General features: G+C 32.5%; 2 protein-coding genes across 3 annotated transcripts in view; both read left to right on the top strand.

Annotated features, from left to right (window-relative positions):
• The first annotated feature begins 2,638 nt into the window (after positions 1-2,638).
• On the top strand, positions 2,639-12,149 carry LOC110023675 (EKC/KEOPS complex subunit Tprkb). 2 transcript variants are annotated; one of them, XM_020723203.1, is made up of 7 exons: positions 2,639-2,819; positions 5,653-5,796; positions 6,719-6,785; positions 7,708-7,830; positions 7,934-8,017; positions 11,154-11,234; positions 11,846-12,149. In XM_020723203.1, exons 2-7 carry the CDS (start codon positions 5,729-5,731, stop codon positions 11,873-11,875), a joined length of 453 nt encoding a protein of 150 aa, XP_020578862.1. In that variant the 5' UTR covers positions 2,639-2,819; positions 5,653-5,728; the 3' UTR covers positions 11,876-12,149. The 2 variants fall into 2 exon arrangements, with proteins under 2 accessions (XP_020578862.1, XP_020578861.1); XM_020723202.1 differs by having other exon boundaries at positions 11,829-12,126.
• Positions 12,150-15,276: 3,127 nt separating this feature from the next.
• The window catches only part of LOC110023640 (phosphoinositide phospholipase C 2-like), a 37,489-nt gene continuing 34,475 nt past the window's right edge, over positions 15,277-18,290 (top strand). Inside the window, exon 1 of the mRNA XM_020723136.1 lies at positions 15,277-15,638. Coding sequence (XP_020578795.1) covers positions 15,318-15,638 — 321 coding nt within the window. The 5' untranslated portion in view covers positions 15,277-15,317. The remainder of the gene's footprint in view (positions 15,639-18,290) is intronic.

Here is an 18,290-nt window from a genome sequence, read left to right as displayed (position 1 = left end):
TAAACTTTATATTTGTATCTTTAAGTCGATGTATATAAAAAATGTGTCAGCACGGATCTTGAACAGATCAAATGATTCAGATGCGAAGAGCAAGTTGATGGTTGACTCGCTATTAAGAGGATGGGAGGCAAACTTGTTCTACAAAATGAAGATGTCTGAGCTAAGTTGGCAAAATTAAATTGATGGAGCACGAGGCGGACATAAGATGACTAGATGATCTGAGCCTGAACTATGCATTCAGCTAAAAACGAGAACAAAAGAGCTTACGAGCCTACCAGTACCAAAAATGCAGCTCATTATGATATTTTGCTTTCTAATATAGTCGATCCTTGAGAATAATTGGTTTCATAACATCTCTGATTATCACATGGACGCCATATAACATGCAGAAAAGAGTTTCATTCAAACCATTACTTGCTCCTCCCTCTTACACGTTTGTGTGTGAGTTTTAGGCATGACTTCTTGCAAGAAGACCGCTCTAACATACTAGTGCACACATCTCACACTCATTAAACATATAAAGCAACACAAAAGCCAATGTATGGCTAGGGCAACCAAGCCAACAGATAACTATAATCAGGGCATCGAAAAAGACTACCTAGCATGCTAGTCCTTAGTCGAGCACACCATATGACGTATTGTGTCCTATAATAGCATCTAAGCGAGTCATGCATATAAAGTAGAGCAAACCCAACGAAGAAGCGGCTACCGACAATCATATATGGGTCCAATATCCTACATTTTGACTAAGGATTTCTTAATATATTAACATTTGTTATTTTTGTATTCATCCAATAATGCCTGAATTAAAGCATGGTCTGATTAATTTTAATTTCGAGATAATTTAATTGATTTCATTTTCCAAATTTTATGAGGAAAATTAGTTGATTTGGCTAATTCATAAATAAAATCATCAAATTTTATCACATACTTATTGCTAAGTATTGATGCATGCTAGAAGATTCGTGGCGGTATAGTAATAGATTATCGCATTTGTGTTACACGAAGATTCAACACACACTCAGATAATTAAATAGCTAGCAGAGACATAAGAGGTTTTTATGTGAAAAACTCATAAAGTGAAAAAACCAGGGGTCTGACATAGTTGTAAAAATCTAATATAAGTTGCTGATTGCATAGACCCCTTGTCCCATAAGTGGAAAATAGTTATAAAGTCTTCCGAATTACAACATTGACGAGTGGATGAACTTATTACAAGGAACGGGCGGCGACCGGTCGACGGTGGTTGTTGGCGGCATGAGTGATGTTGGGCTTAAGCTCATTCTCAAAGTTTTAAGCACTTCATGAATTCTACGGCTCTCTCCCTCTCCCATGAGAGATGTGTGACTCTATTTGTAGAATTTCATATGCAATTAATGCAAAAATCTGAACCACTTTGATCATTCGGTTTAGAGTGTTTCCTTTGATCATACGATATTTAACAGAAAATTGAGTTCTTTAATGATGTCAAAATTGAGCGATATCGGGTTCGTTGGATTCGTCTTGTCGAAACACTCAATTCAACCACAAACTCATCAGATTCGATATTAATTTGACATCTCAAATATGTTCGAAAAGCTTTTAAAAATGACTGATGACTTGATCTGAACTTGATTTGACCTGGTTCATATCAATTTTAGTATCATCGGGTCCGTCTCATCAAGCCGACCACTTTGAATATAAGTTTATTGAAATTGAAGCTCCTGACGACTCTTGATCGAAGCCAAAATGTTCATAACTCAAAAATTGCCTTGAAATCCGTGCCATCCCTAAAAATTCATGCAAAGTAAATTAATAGTTGGCAGTAGGCATCGAATGCAAACTATAATTAATAGTTTTGCCTCATCAAATAAACCAAGCATTATCCTTATGATGAGTTACGATTGAGATGTGGAGTAAACCAATAATAATGCGAATAAAACAAAAACATTAATGATTAAAAAACAATGGCGGGTGGATTTTCATACGTACCATAAATTTTTTATATATTTACATATATAACATCTAAACTTTCATATTTACAAACGTACCACTCAAAATTTTAATATATTAAAAATATCACTCAATAAATTTGAACTTTTTTTCCTATTTTTGGCCTTTTATTTCTCGAAAAATAAAAATATAATTCAATATTTTAATTTCTCTTTATTTAAATTAAAAATATAAATCATATCATATTGATTAAGCTACATTTTTAATTAATCGGTATTATTTATTAAAATTAATTAAAAATCAAATTAGTATATCCACTTTTAATGATTATTCATAAATATTAATAATTCAAAATATATCAAAATGCATAAAAGAAAAAGTAATGAAATAGCAATGATGGTGTCGGTTAATTGGAAAAAATATGATTTCAGGACCCCTAATGTAGGGCTACGTTCGGAGTCAACTGATATGTGGATACATGACTTCAAGAAAACGTCCGCGCTTTCTTGTGATCATGCTTGGTAACACGAGAACATATTTCTCTAGTGTTATTCTGTATTATTCATGTATTATTATGATGATATTGACGTGTTATTGTGTTATTATAATAGTGAGACGCAATAAAATCTGAATAATGCGAAATAATAAGAGAAATATTTTACTGTGTTAAAATGATTTTTTTTTAATTTTTCTGTCTATTCTCATATCAGTGAAAGTGGACTTCGTCCTGGTGTAATATTCTTCCCCGTCAATTAGCTCTTACCCAATTCACCAAAACCCTAGCCGACGACAGTGAGAAGTCTCGACCGGAGCTCGCCGGAGAAGGCATTGAAGGGACCAGCGGCGCGCCAAGAGAAGAGGATTTGTCGACGAAGAAGAAGAAAGAGGTAACCATCATCTTCCCCACCCACTTCGAGCTCTTCAGTTCCTATAATCCGCAGAACCTTCTGATCACTAAATCACGTGAAACAGAATTTTAGAGTCTGAAATCGAACTGTTTTTGTGAATCGTGCTTCAGTCTTGTTATTAGTTGAATTTAGGAGTTGCTGAATCACAGCATTTAAGGATTTTAGAAGATTTAGGTTTTAACATCGAACCAAACAGTTACAATAAATATTTAAATACAGTATAGTTGATCCGAACATACAAGATCTAAAAGATAATACATCTCAATAGCACTGGGATTTGCATAATACTTCTGTGCTGTTTTGTTTAATATTATCTGGATATATGTGTTACAAAGATAGCAGTTTTATTTAGATAATGTTGTTGTTTTTTAAATTCAATGCATTATTTGGTTTAGAAATATCTTTAATAAAATGTTTTTTTGGATGGATCAATGAAACTAAGACCTCCAAAAATGAAAATGAAAGTCCCCGAAATATCCCAAGTATGAAATATTATTTGATATGGGCATCATTTGTAGTTGAGCTTAGCTGATATCCAATTGTTATTAAAATAGTGTTATTATTTATTAAATTACTATCCAAAGAAGATTCTTTATGGAAATACAACATCTGTTGAACATGAAAAAGACTTAAGTAGTTTATGCATGTAAAATGAATGATAGAAGATGTACTATTAAGATGAGATTATATTAATGTTAAAGGAATATAAATGAAGTTGTGAAAAGGACTTATAGAAATGAAATTTAACCCCTCATGCAAACACTTAGCGTAAATGAGCGCAAAATGAGTATTAATGAAGCCAAATTTTAGTTGATAAAACTTTGCTACTGGTGATGTTGCTTTAAGGATTTCGCTAAATCAAACAACAAAGATTTCTTAATAACATAAAATTATATGGTACTATTTAGCAAAACTTGTAATAAATCAACAGTTAGGGGCAGCTGCAGCTTATCTAACTTATTCAGATAAGTTGTTAATCCAGAGAAGCTGTTGATAAACAGTTGATCCGAATATACTGGCTGGCTGTTTGATTTGTGCATTTATAAAATAATTGATTTGCAGCTATTTATGAATAAATGATCATTCTGTTTCTGTGCAGTTGTGCTGTTTGCAACAAGACCGTCTTGACTATATATTTGATAGTTTAGAATGAAAAAACTACTTCATAACAGTACAAAAAATAAGATAATAACATAAAAATAAAATGTTATAAAAAAAATCATCCTATTTAATAAACAATAAAAACGAGTCCTGTCACTAAATCCACTTGAAAAAAATTAGTGCTAATATAGGTATGCCTTAATTTTCTATTAACAACAAAAATGTCAACTAGTTAGGAAGAAATGCCACTGGAATCCAAAATTATAACATCCACATTTGGAAGGGTCCTGTGAATAGGCTTACTTTCCCTGATGGTTTATGGTAGGAGCAGAGTGGAAGGATGAGAAAGATGGGAGTATCGTTGGTCTTTGTATGTCACGAATCCATCGTGAACTTCCCTACTTGCTCTAATCGTGATTGTATTGCGAGGTTTCATTAAGAAGGCGATGGCTTTGGGCGAAACTAGGAGAGCAGGAGTGATGTAGGTGAGGCTTCAGCCTGTGACGAAGAGCGAGGCGATGTGTGGCTAGTGGCGAGCAAGCATATCCTTCAATCTTTTTCTCCTCTGCGACTTCTCTTTGGGACTGGATGAGGGCAGACGAAGCGCAAGAGGGCAGCCCCGTAAAATATTTCATGCGAATGCGGGTCGCGGCGCATTTAATAAAAAGTTTTCACAGATTATCGCGAAACGCACCCCACACACCCAAATCAAACACCTCCGTTTGTGTTTTCAAAGTGCACCGCAACAAATAAGTTGCGCCAAACGGGCCCTTACTCTGTTTATTCTAGTCTAAAGTCATTTCTTTATTACTTGATTGCATCCTCTAAGTATTACTGCGGCATTCAGCCATTTTCTTTATTATTGTCATGGGAAATGATAAATTTTGGCTCTCTCTCCATCACAAAGAAACAAAATACTTTTGGTTTCTTGCATTTTATTGTATTTTGTTGTTGATGTTTAGTTTTGTTTTCAAAATAGAAAATATATATTTTTTTTCCTTCAACAATTATGATATTTATGCTAAACTTTGAGAAATTTTTGGGAGAGGATTAGTCTTTTATCATACATTGTTTATTAAACTATTAATGTGTTATCAAGTTTTTTTGCATGAAACATGGTTATTGACATTGTTATGCGCAATCTTCATTTATTGACTTGGATATCTACGTTATTGTCCATCCTCTTTGTTGGCATAATGGGCAATTTTTGCATGCATTTATTCTGAATCCTAATATTGTGTGTCTTGTAGTTTCTTATTTGGAAATTTACATGCATATCATATAATTCATATGCATTTACTTATCTAATACCTGAAGTTTGATATTTTCATTTTTAACATTTTGGTGTTATAAACCTATGCATGAAAACCTGGACTTCACTTTTTAAAAGTTAATGATAGTGATATTTTTTTATGTGATGTTAAAGATTTGAGTGGTATCCATGTAAATATCAAAGATTAAGTGTTAGATATATAAATATATAAGAATTGTGCGGTATGTTTGTAAATGCCTCTTTCTTATTTTATATTCTACAACAACTATAACAACTTTAAAGTTTTAATCCAACTACGTGGGGTCGGCAAATTAGTTAAATGGAGAGCGAGCGTTCTACCATCTGAGCTTTATCCCCGATTTTTATTTTTTATTTTATTTATTTTTATTTTTTTATATACTCTAATTCAATTAAAATCTTGTTACAACTTTTCTCCAGAGTCTTAGCATACGGTTACGCCAAATAAAAGTGAAAGCTTTTTCCTTTTGCTTGTGGAATCGGAAGGCTGTGAGAGATGAAAGAGTTCAATGTAGCTGGAAGCATTGTTTCCCTTTCCCTCTTCACTGATGTGTGCAACAGCAAGTAGGTTTTCTATCCCAGGCTTCTCTTTTCATTCCTTCTAAAACCTTCCCATGTAAAATTATTTTTAGGGAAATGTACATACATACCATCCAATTCTTATGTATTTACATATCTATCCCCTAAACTTTGATTTTTACAATAACAACACCCAAACCTTTCTCATCACATCTAAAATATCACTATTTTGACTTTTAAAATGTAATGCACAGGCAACGTGATATGTGCGTGAAAAATAAAGTTTAGGTGTTAGATATGTAAATGAATAGGAATTGAGTGGTACGTATTTAAATATTTCTTATTATTGATACAAGTAGGTTGCTATTTGTTGACCAGTTAAGAGGTTGGTTTGGCTAATGTGATCATATTCTCCTAAGTAATATATCAGTTATCCAGCATTCACTTCAACAAGTTTTGGTAAGCTCTTGTCATAGTTTGAAGGGCAATCCGTAATTATTGCTGTTGACTTGTAGTAGCAAGAACATCACCTGAACATTGCACTCAAATTTTTAATATCACATAACATACACTATCAGTGAATTATACCTTTTTCATTCATAAGTTTAAAATGCCAAAGCGCTATTTATATAAATATGAAAGTTTAGGTGAGAGATATGTAATTACATAAGAATTGTGTGTTATGTGTGTAAATTTTCCATTTATTTATTACTGAAAAGTTATTTTCATAAACACTTTGAAAGCATGTCTTCCAAGTGTTATTCCTCTTCCATAATATGTTGTTTCAGTCGTAGTAATTTTCTTGTTTGCCTTATGTCATCCTTCCAATTATCTGATGTTCATCCCTAAGCCTCTTATTCCTGTAATTTTTGCAATTTTGAGGTCAACAACTCAAGCTATGAGCTAAATTCATATGAAAATTTGAATGTTTAACTCGTGAAAATGAGATTCTAACATTTAATTTCAGGGAACTTCTTGAGTCCATTCAAGCAGGAACTTTAGAACCAGAAGTTGCGCTTATGAATGCATCGCTGGTATGCTCCATTCATAATACATTTGGTTTATTGTTGAATTTCTTCAGTGTTTCCTGTCGCAAGTTCGATAAGTATTTCTGTTTCCATCTAACATATATGGATGTAAACGGGTCGAGTGGGGTCATGCTTGAGCCAGCCATAGTTTGAGTTTGATTAACCAATCGAGTTAGAGCTCTAGCTCAAGCTAAATTTTACGAGTTTGAGCCGGCTTGTTTATTATAGTTCAAACTATTGATATGATAAAATGACAAATAGAATGAGCAACTAGGAAATAACTAATAAGAAATCACTTGATATTCAATATAAAATATTTTTTTTTTTTGCATTTTTAATCATTCAAAATAAAATATTGAATTTATTATATTTTCAGTATATTTTATGTTACTATTTGTTTAAATGAACCGGCTTGTGAGCTAACAAGTCTAGTTGGGGTTGACTTGAGCTTGGCTTGTTAGCTCATCTAGCATAGCTTATGAGCTGCATATTGAGTCAAGCTCGAGCCAGCTCACAAGTCGTCTTGGCTCATGATTGGCTTCCTCTTTGATTTTTGGTTCTACTATAACTTCAGTCATTTGTAGAGCTTTTTTTTTTGGGGCATTTACATACATACCACACTATACTTATATATTTAAATATCTAACAACTAAACTTTCATGTTTGCGTACATAACACTCAATTCTTTGATATTACATAAAAAATACCACTATTACCTACTTTTTTTTAAAAGAATACGCCTTTTTATGTATAGATTTTTAATATAAGGTGTTTATAAATGTAAACATCAAACTTTGTGTGTTAGATATGTAAATGCATAGAAATTTTGTCGTATGTTTGTAAACTTTCCCTTTTTTTTATAATCCATCTCCACTTCAATGTTCTGTGAGATTGATGTATGGCCTTCTATTTATGGTCATTGAAACAGATACCAGATGTATTCCCCGTTCTAGCAGCTGCGTATAACGCTATTATAGCAAAATCAAGGGAGTCTCTGACAACTCGGAGTCTTCATTCGGAGATAGTTTATAACTATTCGGGTTCTAAGCATGTAATTACTTACCTTTCCGCAACCAGTAATAGTCTTTTACTTTTTTTGCATCTTTTTCTTATAATCGCATGGATTTATTGTTTTTTAATTTATATTGTGATAGATTACTGAATCATTGAAGAGGTTTGGAATCTCCGATAAAACAACCTACATTCTTGCAGTTCGTTTTGATGCTGCCGGCGATGAGGTGAACGCGTCAGACATCTCTAACCTTCCTTATACTGAGAGACTTTAATGAAAATAGTATTTGGGATTTTACATACATACTCAACAATTCTTATGTATTTACATATCTTACACCTGAAGTTTGATATTTACATTTCAAGCACAGTTGTTATAAATCTATGCATGAAGATTTGTATTTCATTTTTAAAAAATTGTAATAGTGGTATTTTTGATGTGATGTTAAAGTTTGAGTGATATGCATTTAAATATCAAAGTTAAGGTGTTGGATATGTAAACATATAAGATTTGTGTGGTTTGTATGTAAATGCCCCATAATATTTTTGTGTTTAGTGAATCGTCCTGCCTGTCTGTTAGTGTAGATCTTTTATAATCAGTATAAACTATATGCACTTTACCCCAGTTCATTAGCTGAATTACATCAGATAAACTTGCAGAATGTTACAAGGAAACCAAGTTACATTTTTTAAGTAAATAGACTATGAATTTTAGAGTAAGACTTCTATTTGTTCAATTGCATGACTACTTTGTTTGGATGGTTACTGTTGATTCTGTATCTACAGTAGATCTACCACAGTTTTATTTTTATCGTTTAAAGTGGCAAAATAGTTCCTTGTTCATTTACTTTTGATCATTTTTAGTTCTAGAGTCTATAAAAGTGTCAAATTAGTTACTAAAATCTTTAAATTGGGGTTAAAATGGACATCCATCTAGACTATTTCGGCCCATATTAAAAGTTTGGAGTCTAAGGGTCCATTTGGGGCGGCTGTACGGTGGCGGCATGACACCGTAGTTTTTTCAAAAAGCTGCCGCTGAAATCTGTGTTTTTTCATCACTCCTGGCTAGGCGTGGTGACAATTTTCTAGTTGTGGTTTGACTTTAAAAAAATATATATAATTTGTAATAGCCACCACAGGTTTTTTAGCATCAGATTATTATTCAGCTATTTCACAACTATTTTTTAATAAGCTGCAACTTCCCCAAAGAGACCCTAGATTGAACTTTTTATACTTTGGAATTAAAATGATTCTTTGCAAAGAGTCAAAGACTATTTTGACACTTTCTCTAGTTTTATCCCATACATTTCCTTGACATTTTCCGCTTTTCTTGATATGCTGCTCGTTTTTCCACCAGAATATTTAGGAAATTATAAGACTCATAACAAAGATGTTTTCCTTTCCATGCAACCGTCATTATCACTAAACATGAGGATGATAGATAGAATTCTTGCACCGATGCTTGGCGGTCATTTTTGTTTTGACTTAAATTTTGGCCAGAATAGAATCAAAATCATTTGTTTTACTTTGAGTGAGTGTAATAAGAAATTTGATTGATTAATCATGTATTGTACTCGTTATGAAGCTAAGCAAATGATTTTGAGACCAATCCAGAACAATTTTCAGTAAAGATATCCTTATCTAAATCTTTTTATACTAGGCATTTAGCAGCCCAAAGAAACTATTAAAACTATGGTCCATTTACTTACATTCCACACAATTCTTATTTACATATCAATCACCTAAACTTTCATATTTACATCTATGCCACACATATCTTTGACGTTATATAAAAATTATCACTATTAATAACTTTAATTTTTTAAAAGTGAAATACACCTTGTCATGTATGTAAGTTTTAACTCCAAAGTGTTATGAATGTAAATATCAAACTTTTAATGTTTGATATGAAAATACATTAGATATGTGTGGCATGTATGTAAATTTCGCCAAAAATATTCTATGTAAATCTTTACGTATCGGATTTACAAATGTTTTTGATATGATTTACAATGGGTTTCATTTTCTAGGTGGTAGGTACAATATTAAATTATAGGGAAATTTACATTCGTACCACACAACTCTTGTGGATTTACGTATCTAATGCCCAAAGTATGATATTTTTATTTATAACTTCTTGGTGCTCCTATGCATAAAAAGGTGCATTTGATTTTCAGAAAAGTTAATAAAAGTGGTATTTTTTGTGTGATGTTAAAGATTCGAGTTTTATGGATGTTGTAAGTTTTTGGAGGGGAAAAATAATTATTCCTCTTCAATTTTTTAACACTTGGTTTACAAGATAAAAAGGAGGGGAAGGCTACAACATTAGGAAGGCCACAAAATCCTCATGCTAGAAAAAAAAAGAAATAGAATTACCAATAATAGCTAATTCTATGAATAGAAAATAATAAACACAGAAGATAATAGAAGGAAAAAAAATCCTGAAATTCGATATCTATCATGCCCAACTTGCTTTTAAGGAACTCAAACTAGGCTTGAAAAGTACTTCGGTGAAAATTTCTACTTTTTGTTGTGCTGTCGGAGTGAAATGCATGAAAAGAGCTACACAATCAATATTGTTTTTTTATAAAATGTTTATCAATCTCCACTTGTTTTGTGCGATCATTGTGCACTAAATTTTTTGCAACGCTTTAGCAGCTTTATTGGTACAGTACGACTTCATAGTCATGTCTTTCATAGTTTATATCTCTTCAAGAATTCTTTTCGGCCATAAGATCTCACATACTCTATAAGACATAGTTCGATATTCTTCCTCAGCACTACTTGAAATCACATTCTATTTCTTACCCCACCATGTAACTAGATTTTCCTAGACATAAGAATAGTACTCGAAAGTTGATCTATTATCAACAACCGAGCCCTTCCAAATCTGCATTGATGTATGCTTCTATATTATGTTGTGTGGTCTTCTAAAAGAGTAAATCCAAATCTGCATTGGTGTATGCTTCTATATTATGTTGTGTGGTCTTTTAAAAGAGTAAACGCTTACATAGTATACTTTTTAAGTATTTGAGAATTCTGCTAACTGCTTCAAGGTGTTTCTTAGAGGGAGAACGCATAAATTAACTTACCAAACTTACAACAAAGGCGATATTTTGTCGTGTATGTGATAAATATATCAACTTTCCCACCAACTTTTAGAATAAAGCTGTATTCACTGGGTCACATTCTTACCAAACAGAGTCACATTCTTTTTAAGTATTTGAGAATTCACATTCCTTTGGGGAATTTTTAAAGGAAATATGAATTTTACATTTTGGCCCCACCAGATGCCGTGGAAATTTTTACAAGGAATCTATCTTTTCGTTATTGTTAATACACTTCAATTTATGTCAAATGCAGGATTTGGTGAAAGTAGTCAAAGGAAAGGAGATTGATCTGGGAGAACTGGAAGCCAGAGCTGATCAATCCCTGATACAAAAGGTTTGATTTTTATATATATATACACGCCCACACTGAGATCTATCTCCTTTAGGAGGAAAATGCCCTTATAATATAACTATATTAGTAGGAGTGCCAAAAATTGATTCGCATAGCAATCCAACTTGAAATCCGACTCAAAAAATTTCTTTTCGGTTGACTCGATTAATTTTTTGAGTTTTGGGTCTGCAAGCAAATAAAAATTTACCTTAAACGATCCCCAAATCTGAAACTGACCCGAAATCGACTAACAAACTCACAATTGACCTGAACTTGGCCTGATACGACTCAAATTGTTCGGGTTAGACTTCTTAACTTGTCTCATATTCAGGTTGAGTTCTCGTCAAATAATTTTGAGTGAGGTCAATTTCGGTACTAAGTTTGAGGCCCCTAATAGGGAGAAAATATTCTGTCCTAGACACCGCACGTCTACACGGCCAGCCATCGGGCGCTACACCGTCATACACCTCATTGGCAGGTGATGTGACGGTCGGTGATTGGTCGTCTAGACGGAATATTTTTTCACTAATATGAGTGAAATAATATAATATTCATATAAACCATTTATATGTATATATATATATATTGCTTTAACAGCACTATAAGATAAGCAGCGAGGAGCTTGCCATCTCTTCACTCTCTGACGCAGTCACATGCAGAATCGCTGTTCGAGATGCTTTATAAATCTCAAAGTCTCAACAATCTCGTACTTTGACATAGTTACATTTTGCTCCAGATCTTTTGCTTTATTTATACTTGTAGCTCATATTTACATTGGATTTTGCGCTATTGTATGCCTTTTGCAAATTTGCTATTTGCAAATCTACCACCCTGTTTCGTCCTTTTTTCCAAATTCTCACTCAAATATTAATCCGAATGTATAATTTTCATTCTATCGATTCTCAATAGTTTGATCATGACAAATGAAATATATCAGTTCGGCAGTTCAAAGCCTGAGTTGTTAATTTGTAAATACCTATATTTTGGGCGGTCTGAATGTAATTATACCAAAAATCAAATAAATCATTTTAAGATGCCGGAAAGAAAATCATATCAATATATATATAGTAGTTGTAGTTTATTAAAAAATAGTTTTGAAGCTGTTTGGGAAATAATCTGATGTTTTTATTATATATTTTTTTTAAAAAAAATCATACTGTAGCTAGAAAGTTGCACGACAGCTAAAAAAACATAAATTTAAGCTGCAATATTTTTAAAAAGTTATTAAAACACAGTTTATTCAAACAGACGATTGTAATGTCGCACTGTTACTGAACTGACAAATCAAATGAACCCTGTGATTAAGGATGCGTTTGGGGCAGCTTGTGCTTCTCCAGATAAGTCATTTATTTGGAAATGCGGATTACGGGATTCGATCCTCATTTCGTCATTTCACATTTAACGTAAAAATTAACTGCATTTTTGGATAAGTTATTGAAATACAGTTTTAATTAAATACTTAACGTTAGTTTTAATTTATAAATAGGGTTTGAGACTGTCGGCCAGTATTGTCAGAACTCCATTAAATATCACCGGACATCCACGTCATCCATAACAAGCTGGACACGTGGGCTCTTTTCAACACGTGGCTCATAAATAGAAATTAATAAGGTTACATTTTATTTAAAATAAATAATTTAATATGTAAAATTATTTACACACGTGCCACTCAATTACTATATATTTATATGTATGTAACATGAAAAATTGTTATTTTATTTTAAATATATAAAAACAAAATGATATTTTTATTGTGATATAAAAGATTTGGGTCAATAAAATTTGAGTTATGTAAATACAGAAAGGTTGGATGCTATGAAAGCAAATGTCCTAGTTTTTTTGCCTTTATATGATTATATCAATAGTACTCTTAAGTTATGTTTGGAGTTCACTGATATGCAGACATGTGGCTTCAACGAAACGCACACGTTTTCCCATGATCCGGCCTGATAACACAAAAAAATATTTCTCCTGTTTTATTCTGTGTTATTCAGGCGTTATTGTGGTGACATTGATGTGTTATTGTGTTATTATAACACCGATAATATTCTCAGAACACAATAAAACATGAATATCATCACAATAACACATGAATAATGCGGAATAACATGGGATGAACATTCCTCTGTGTTAAAACGATTTTTTTTAAAAAATTATTCTGTCACATTCACGTGTCCACATATCAGTGGACTACGAACGTAGCTCTGTATTAAAAGTCCTGATGTAATATTTTTTCATTACATGAGGACCACCACCTGAAACTTACTATTTACAAATTAACCATCCTCATTCATTCATTTTTCAAATTCTCACTCAAATATCAGAATTCATAAAAACACCAGCAATTTTTTTTATTTATTTTTATCAAAATGCATTAATATATTAGATCGGTGGTTCGAAAAAAAAAAGACACTTAACTGGTTAATTTGCAAATTTCAATATTTTGGGTGGCTTTCATGTGATTATCTTATTTTTTTAAATATTATAATTCATAATTAATTACTTAATTCTTAATTACATTTTGACTGAATGATATTTTACTGAGCAATTATTGAAAATTTTATGGTAATTTTTTTAATTTACATGACTTAAAAAAAAAAGTATTTACTATGTCAGCATTGATATGACCTATGAGTTTATTTTCTACCACGGTGATGGGAAAATATTTGAGTACGTATGTCCGAGGTTATTCAGAGGGTACAAGGGAGTTATATCCGCACGTTATACCTCTTATGACTTCCCTGTAACTAACCTGCACTTACTAGAACTACAGAAGTGCGGAACTTATTTGTAGGTTATAGATATGTTACAGTTAGGTTACAGTGAAGTTACGAGACGTATAACGCATAGATAATCCCCTTGTACCCTCTGAATAACCTTCCGACGTACGCAGCTCTGCGTACGTGCTTATGTCTTATGTACGCAAATATTTTCCACGGTGATGAGATCAGTTAGATAGAAATTGGAAGGGCATTTATACAAATACCATACAATTCTTATAAATTTACATAACTAAAACCTCAATAATTGTATTTATATTTACAAATAAAGCATTTAATTTTATGTATTTACATATATAGAATATAACGTTCAATTTTGATATATATGTCATTTATTTATGCATAAAAAATTATTTATTTTAAAAAATTAAAATAATAATATTTTTATGTGATATAAAATATCTATAATATAAATATAAAAAATAAACTTCCGGTGCTAGACATGCAATCAAAGTCCCCAAAGATATACGCATAGAAATCATATGAAATTTCAAATAAGATAAGGTTAGATATTTTATAATATCATTTAAAAATTAAATAATTATAAAAACAAATCTGTGAATTTGAGGTTTTTATATAAATATATAGGAAATTTTTAATGCTTATGTAAATTGTAAAATTACCTTAAAAATTTCCGGGTTATTAGAGATATCATATCGGGTCAGCGGGTCAGATTGGGGTCCGATCAAAAATAACTCGATCTGAATTAGGTAAACACGAACCCAACTCGACACAAATACGGTTAATTCGAGCCCAACCCATTTAATGAGCAAATATTTAACAAGTAACAATAAACAAATTAAAAAAAATATCATTTTTGATATATGATAATTATTGATATAAAAATTAAGAGCAACTAATTTTTTCATGTTTATTCAAGTATGTTCGGTTTTTCAGGTTCAACCCTAAATCTGACCCAAAATTTTAAAATTTTGAATTTGAGATCCGATCCTACGCTAAATTTTTTGAGTTAAGTCGTATAAACATCCGGACGACCAACAACCGACCCTCACATACCATGATATAGCCCGCTGATGAGGGAAAAAATTATGTTCTTAAGATGTACGTAGAGCTGCGTACTTCAGAGGTTATTGGGGGCTTATATGTAGGTTACACTCCTATAATATCTCTATAACATTCCTATAACCCCCAATATTCTTTGAATAACCTCGGACATACAAAGCTCTGCGCAAATTTTTGGGAGGACCACTGTGTGAATATTTTCTTCAAATTTTTACACCACTAGGGGTTATATTTATAAATATGCTTTTGCCAAAAGAGAGAGAGAAGTTGCAGCAAAGAAGCGATGGGTAGCTACAAGTACTGTCTCTGTTTCACGAGGAAGTTCCGGTGGAGCGCGGCGGAGCCGCCGGCCGACGTGAAAGAAGCTTTCGACGAGCTCTCAGAAGGCGGATTACAGATCGGGCCGGAGCAGTTCTGCCGCTTTTTGGCGGACAAGCAGGGAGAGACGATCACCACAACCGCGGATGCTGAGCGGATCATTGAACAGATCCGGCAACAGAGGCACCGTTTGCTTATCGGAAAGGTCTCACGACCTATTCTCTCGCTTGAGGAATTTCTTCACTATCTCTTCTCAGAGGAACTCAATCCTCCTCTGCAATCTAAGGTTCGATGATCGCTGGACATAAGTTATTAGAAGTTTTTGATCGTCCGGATATTTTAAATCTTGTAAATTCATATTTAATAAATTCGGAAAATCTATTGGAATGATGGATTTTGAATCTGGATAGATTGTGAATGTGTTAAATTATGCTTTCACTGTATTTGCTAAATAGGAAATTTTGGTATAATGGAAGGAAAATGTGATTTAAAATTGGCGGGATTTTTGCGGCTTAAGAATAGTTTGACAAGATTTGTCCCAAATCTTGTGTAAATCTTGCCGAAGTAGAACTCGGATGATAGAACTGTGGGGGCAAATTTGGTTGAAAGGTAGGATTTAGTAAATTCTGATGGTTGAAAGGTAGGATTTAGTAAATTCTGATGGTTGAATTATTTGTTTTCGTTTTTTCAGAGCTCATCAAACATTTGGGCTGTTTTTTTGCAGATGAAGGGGGTGTTTGGTAGCTTAGTTTTAAAAGGATTTAGGTATGAATTTACAGTAAATCCAACCTAACACTAAGGAAAATGAAAATTAAATCCAATGTTCAGTTAAATCAAAGTTCTCACACCAAATCCGATTGAGGGGCGGATTTAAGGGATTTACTCCATCGTCGCTCGTGAGGTCCATCTCCATCACACAGGGTTTGATAAATCTGGGTTTACTGGATTTGTAAATCACAGTTAACGTAAAATCAGGCTGTAGCCAAACACCGCCTAAAAGATTTGAGGGATTTAAAGAGATTTCGTAAATTAGATTGAAGTAAATTTCTTAAATTTTAGTCTTAACAAGATTTGATGAATCCAGTTGTTTAAAATTTCCTTAAACTATTTTGGAAGATTAAGGTTAAATCGTACTAACTTAAATCTCAGAAGTTGCCAAACAGCCCCTTACTGACAGTCCTCTTGGATGTTATCTAAAATTTGATTTACCAAACTTTGTTAATGCTTTAGTTGTGGAAAGTAGGGGTTTTTTTTCTAGGATGTCATTAGTTGGGCTTGTTGTTTTGTAAATGAATCACAGTATTCCTCCTCCGACTTTAATGGAATCCCTTTTTTTGGGAATCAGCCACCAATAGCTTGCGAAAACATTCTATTTTCTAATTAAAAGTATTGCAACCAAAATATTGAAATAAAAAGTATCAAATAACATTTTGTCTTTGTTATGATAACCTATATTGAATAAAGAAGTTTTTTGCCAAAGATTCCCATCCTTTTTCTCCTTTGATGATGGCGCCTGGTTTGGTAGCCGGCAGAAGAGTGCAATTGAACTGCATTTTAACTTTGAAAATTTACATACATCCGCACATTTTTTATGTATTTACATTTCTAACACCTAAAGTTTGATATTTACATTTTTAGCACTTTAATATTAAAAATTTATGTATGAAAAGGTGTTTTTCACTTTTTAAAAAGTCAAGGAAATTGGTATTTTTTATATGAAGATAAAGATTTGGGTGGTATATATGTAAATATTGATGGGTGTTAGATATGTAAATGTATCAAAATTGTGTGGTATGTATATAAATGACGCTTTAACTAGCACTAGGTAATGTAGTCATCATTACTTTGCTCTTGTAGTTTTTTGGAGGCGAAAGCGGTTTTTAGTTGAAGTAATACTTTAGTGTCCAAAATATAGCCCAATAGAAGTTCTTAAGATCACTGGAAAAATCATTCTTGACATGCACATATCACCAATTGATCATTCAAATGTCCTAAAGATTTTCTCGGCTATGATTTATGCAAAAAAAAAAATAAAATATCAAATAGTTTTGATGGTACATCTAAGAATGAAGTAATGTACAGGAGGAGCTATAATGATCATTTAAGCCATGTTGCAGAACACCATGCAAATCATCATAATGGTCTGATCACTAGATCGACATCAATAACAATATGATGGCTCTATCAAGAGATCAAGATCAAGGGCGTAAAATGGAATCAAGGGCTAAGAGACCATCATTGCCCTTGTATTTATAAAGATTCTTTGATAAAGAATGTATTTTAAAATGTGATGATAAATAAAGCTTGAAGTTCAAAATTGTGAATTTTGAAAATTTGAATATTTAATTATTAATTTTCCTCAATATGTTAGGCCTTTAAATTGTTTCGCCTTATGTTAAATTAGTTTTGGCCTTCTATCTCCACCTAGGCATTGAAATTGGAGCTATTTTACATCACATCTTTTTTTTTTTTATATATTCTCATATATTATTTGTTGTTTAAGTTCTTAGGCTTTTGACATTTAAAATTTCGAACCTAACGTAAAACTTTAACTATTTACTGGAATGAATAAAAATTGGCTTCTTTTGTTTTAAGAAAAAAAATTAAAGAAGTTATTCTATCGGATTGAGTGCTTGTTGGTAAGTTCATCTTGATGGAAGTCCTAGTTATCCTTATAGGTACTTGCTGATCTCTCTTCTCCTTTTCGTCAGGATCATATTAACATCATTTCTTACATTTCCTCTATCTCCCAAGACATTTCCCTAGCCTCCACAGCCCTCAATCAAGCCACAATTTCCTCCCATAACAATCAATCAAACTAAGTTCTTTTTTGGCCTACTTTTGATTCTCCCTCCTCCACCGCTCTCTAAATCTCATAGATTTTCATTATCTATCCTATATTTGATCCACACACATTTCTCTAACATTCCCAAACCAC

This window comes from Phalaenopsis equestris, unplaced genomic scaffold (genome assembly GCF_001263595.1).
Source record: "Phalaenopsis equestris unplaced genomic scaffold, ASM126359v1 Scaffold000226, whole genome shotgun sequence".
Classification (NCBI taxonomy): Eukaryota; Viridiplantae; Streptophyta; class Magnoliopsida; order Asparagales; family Orchidaceae; genus Phalaenopsis; species Phalaenopsis equestris.
Note: the sequence above shows the minus strand (reverse complement) of the source record. Positions and strands in the feature narration are given on the sequence as shown.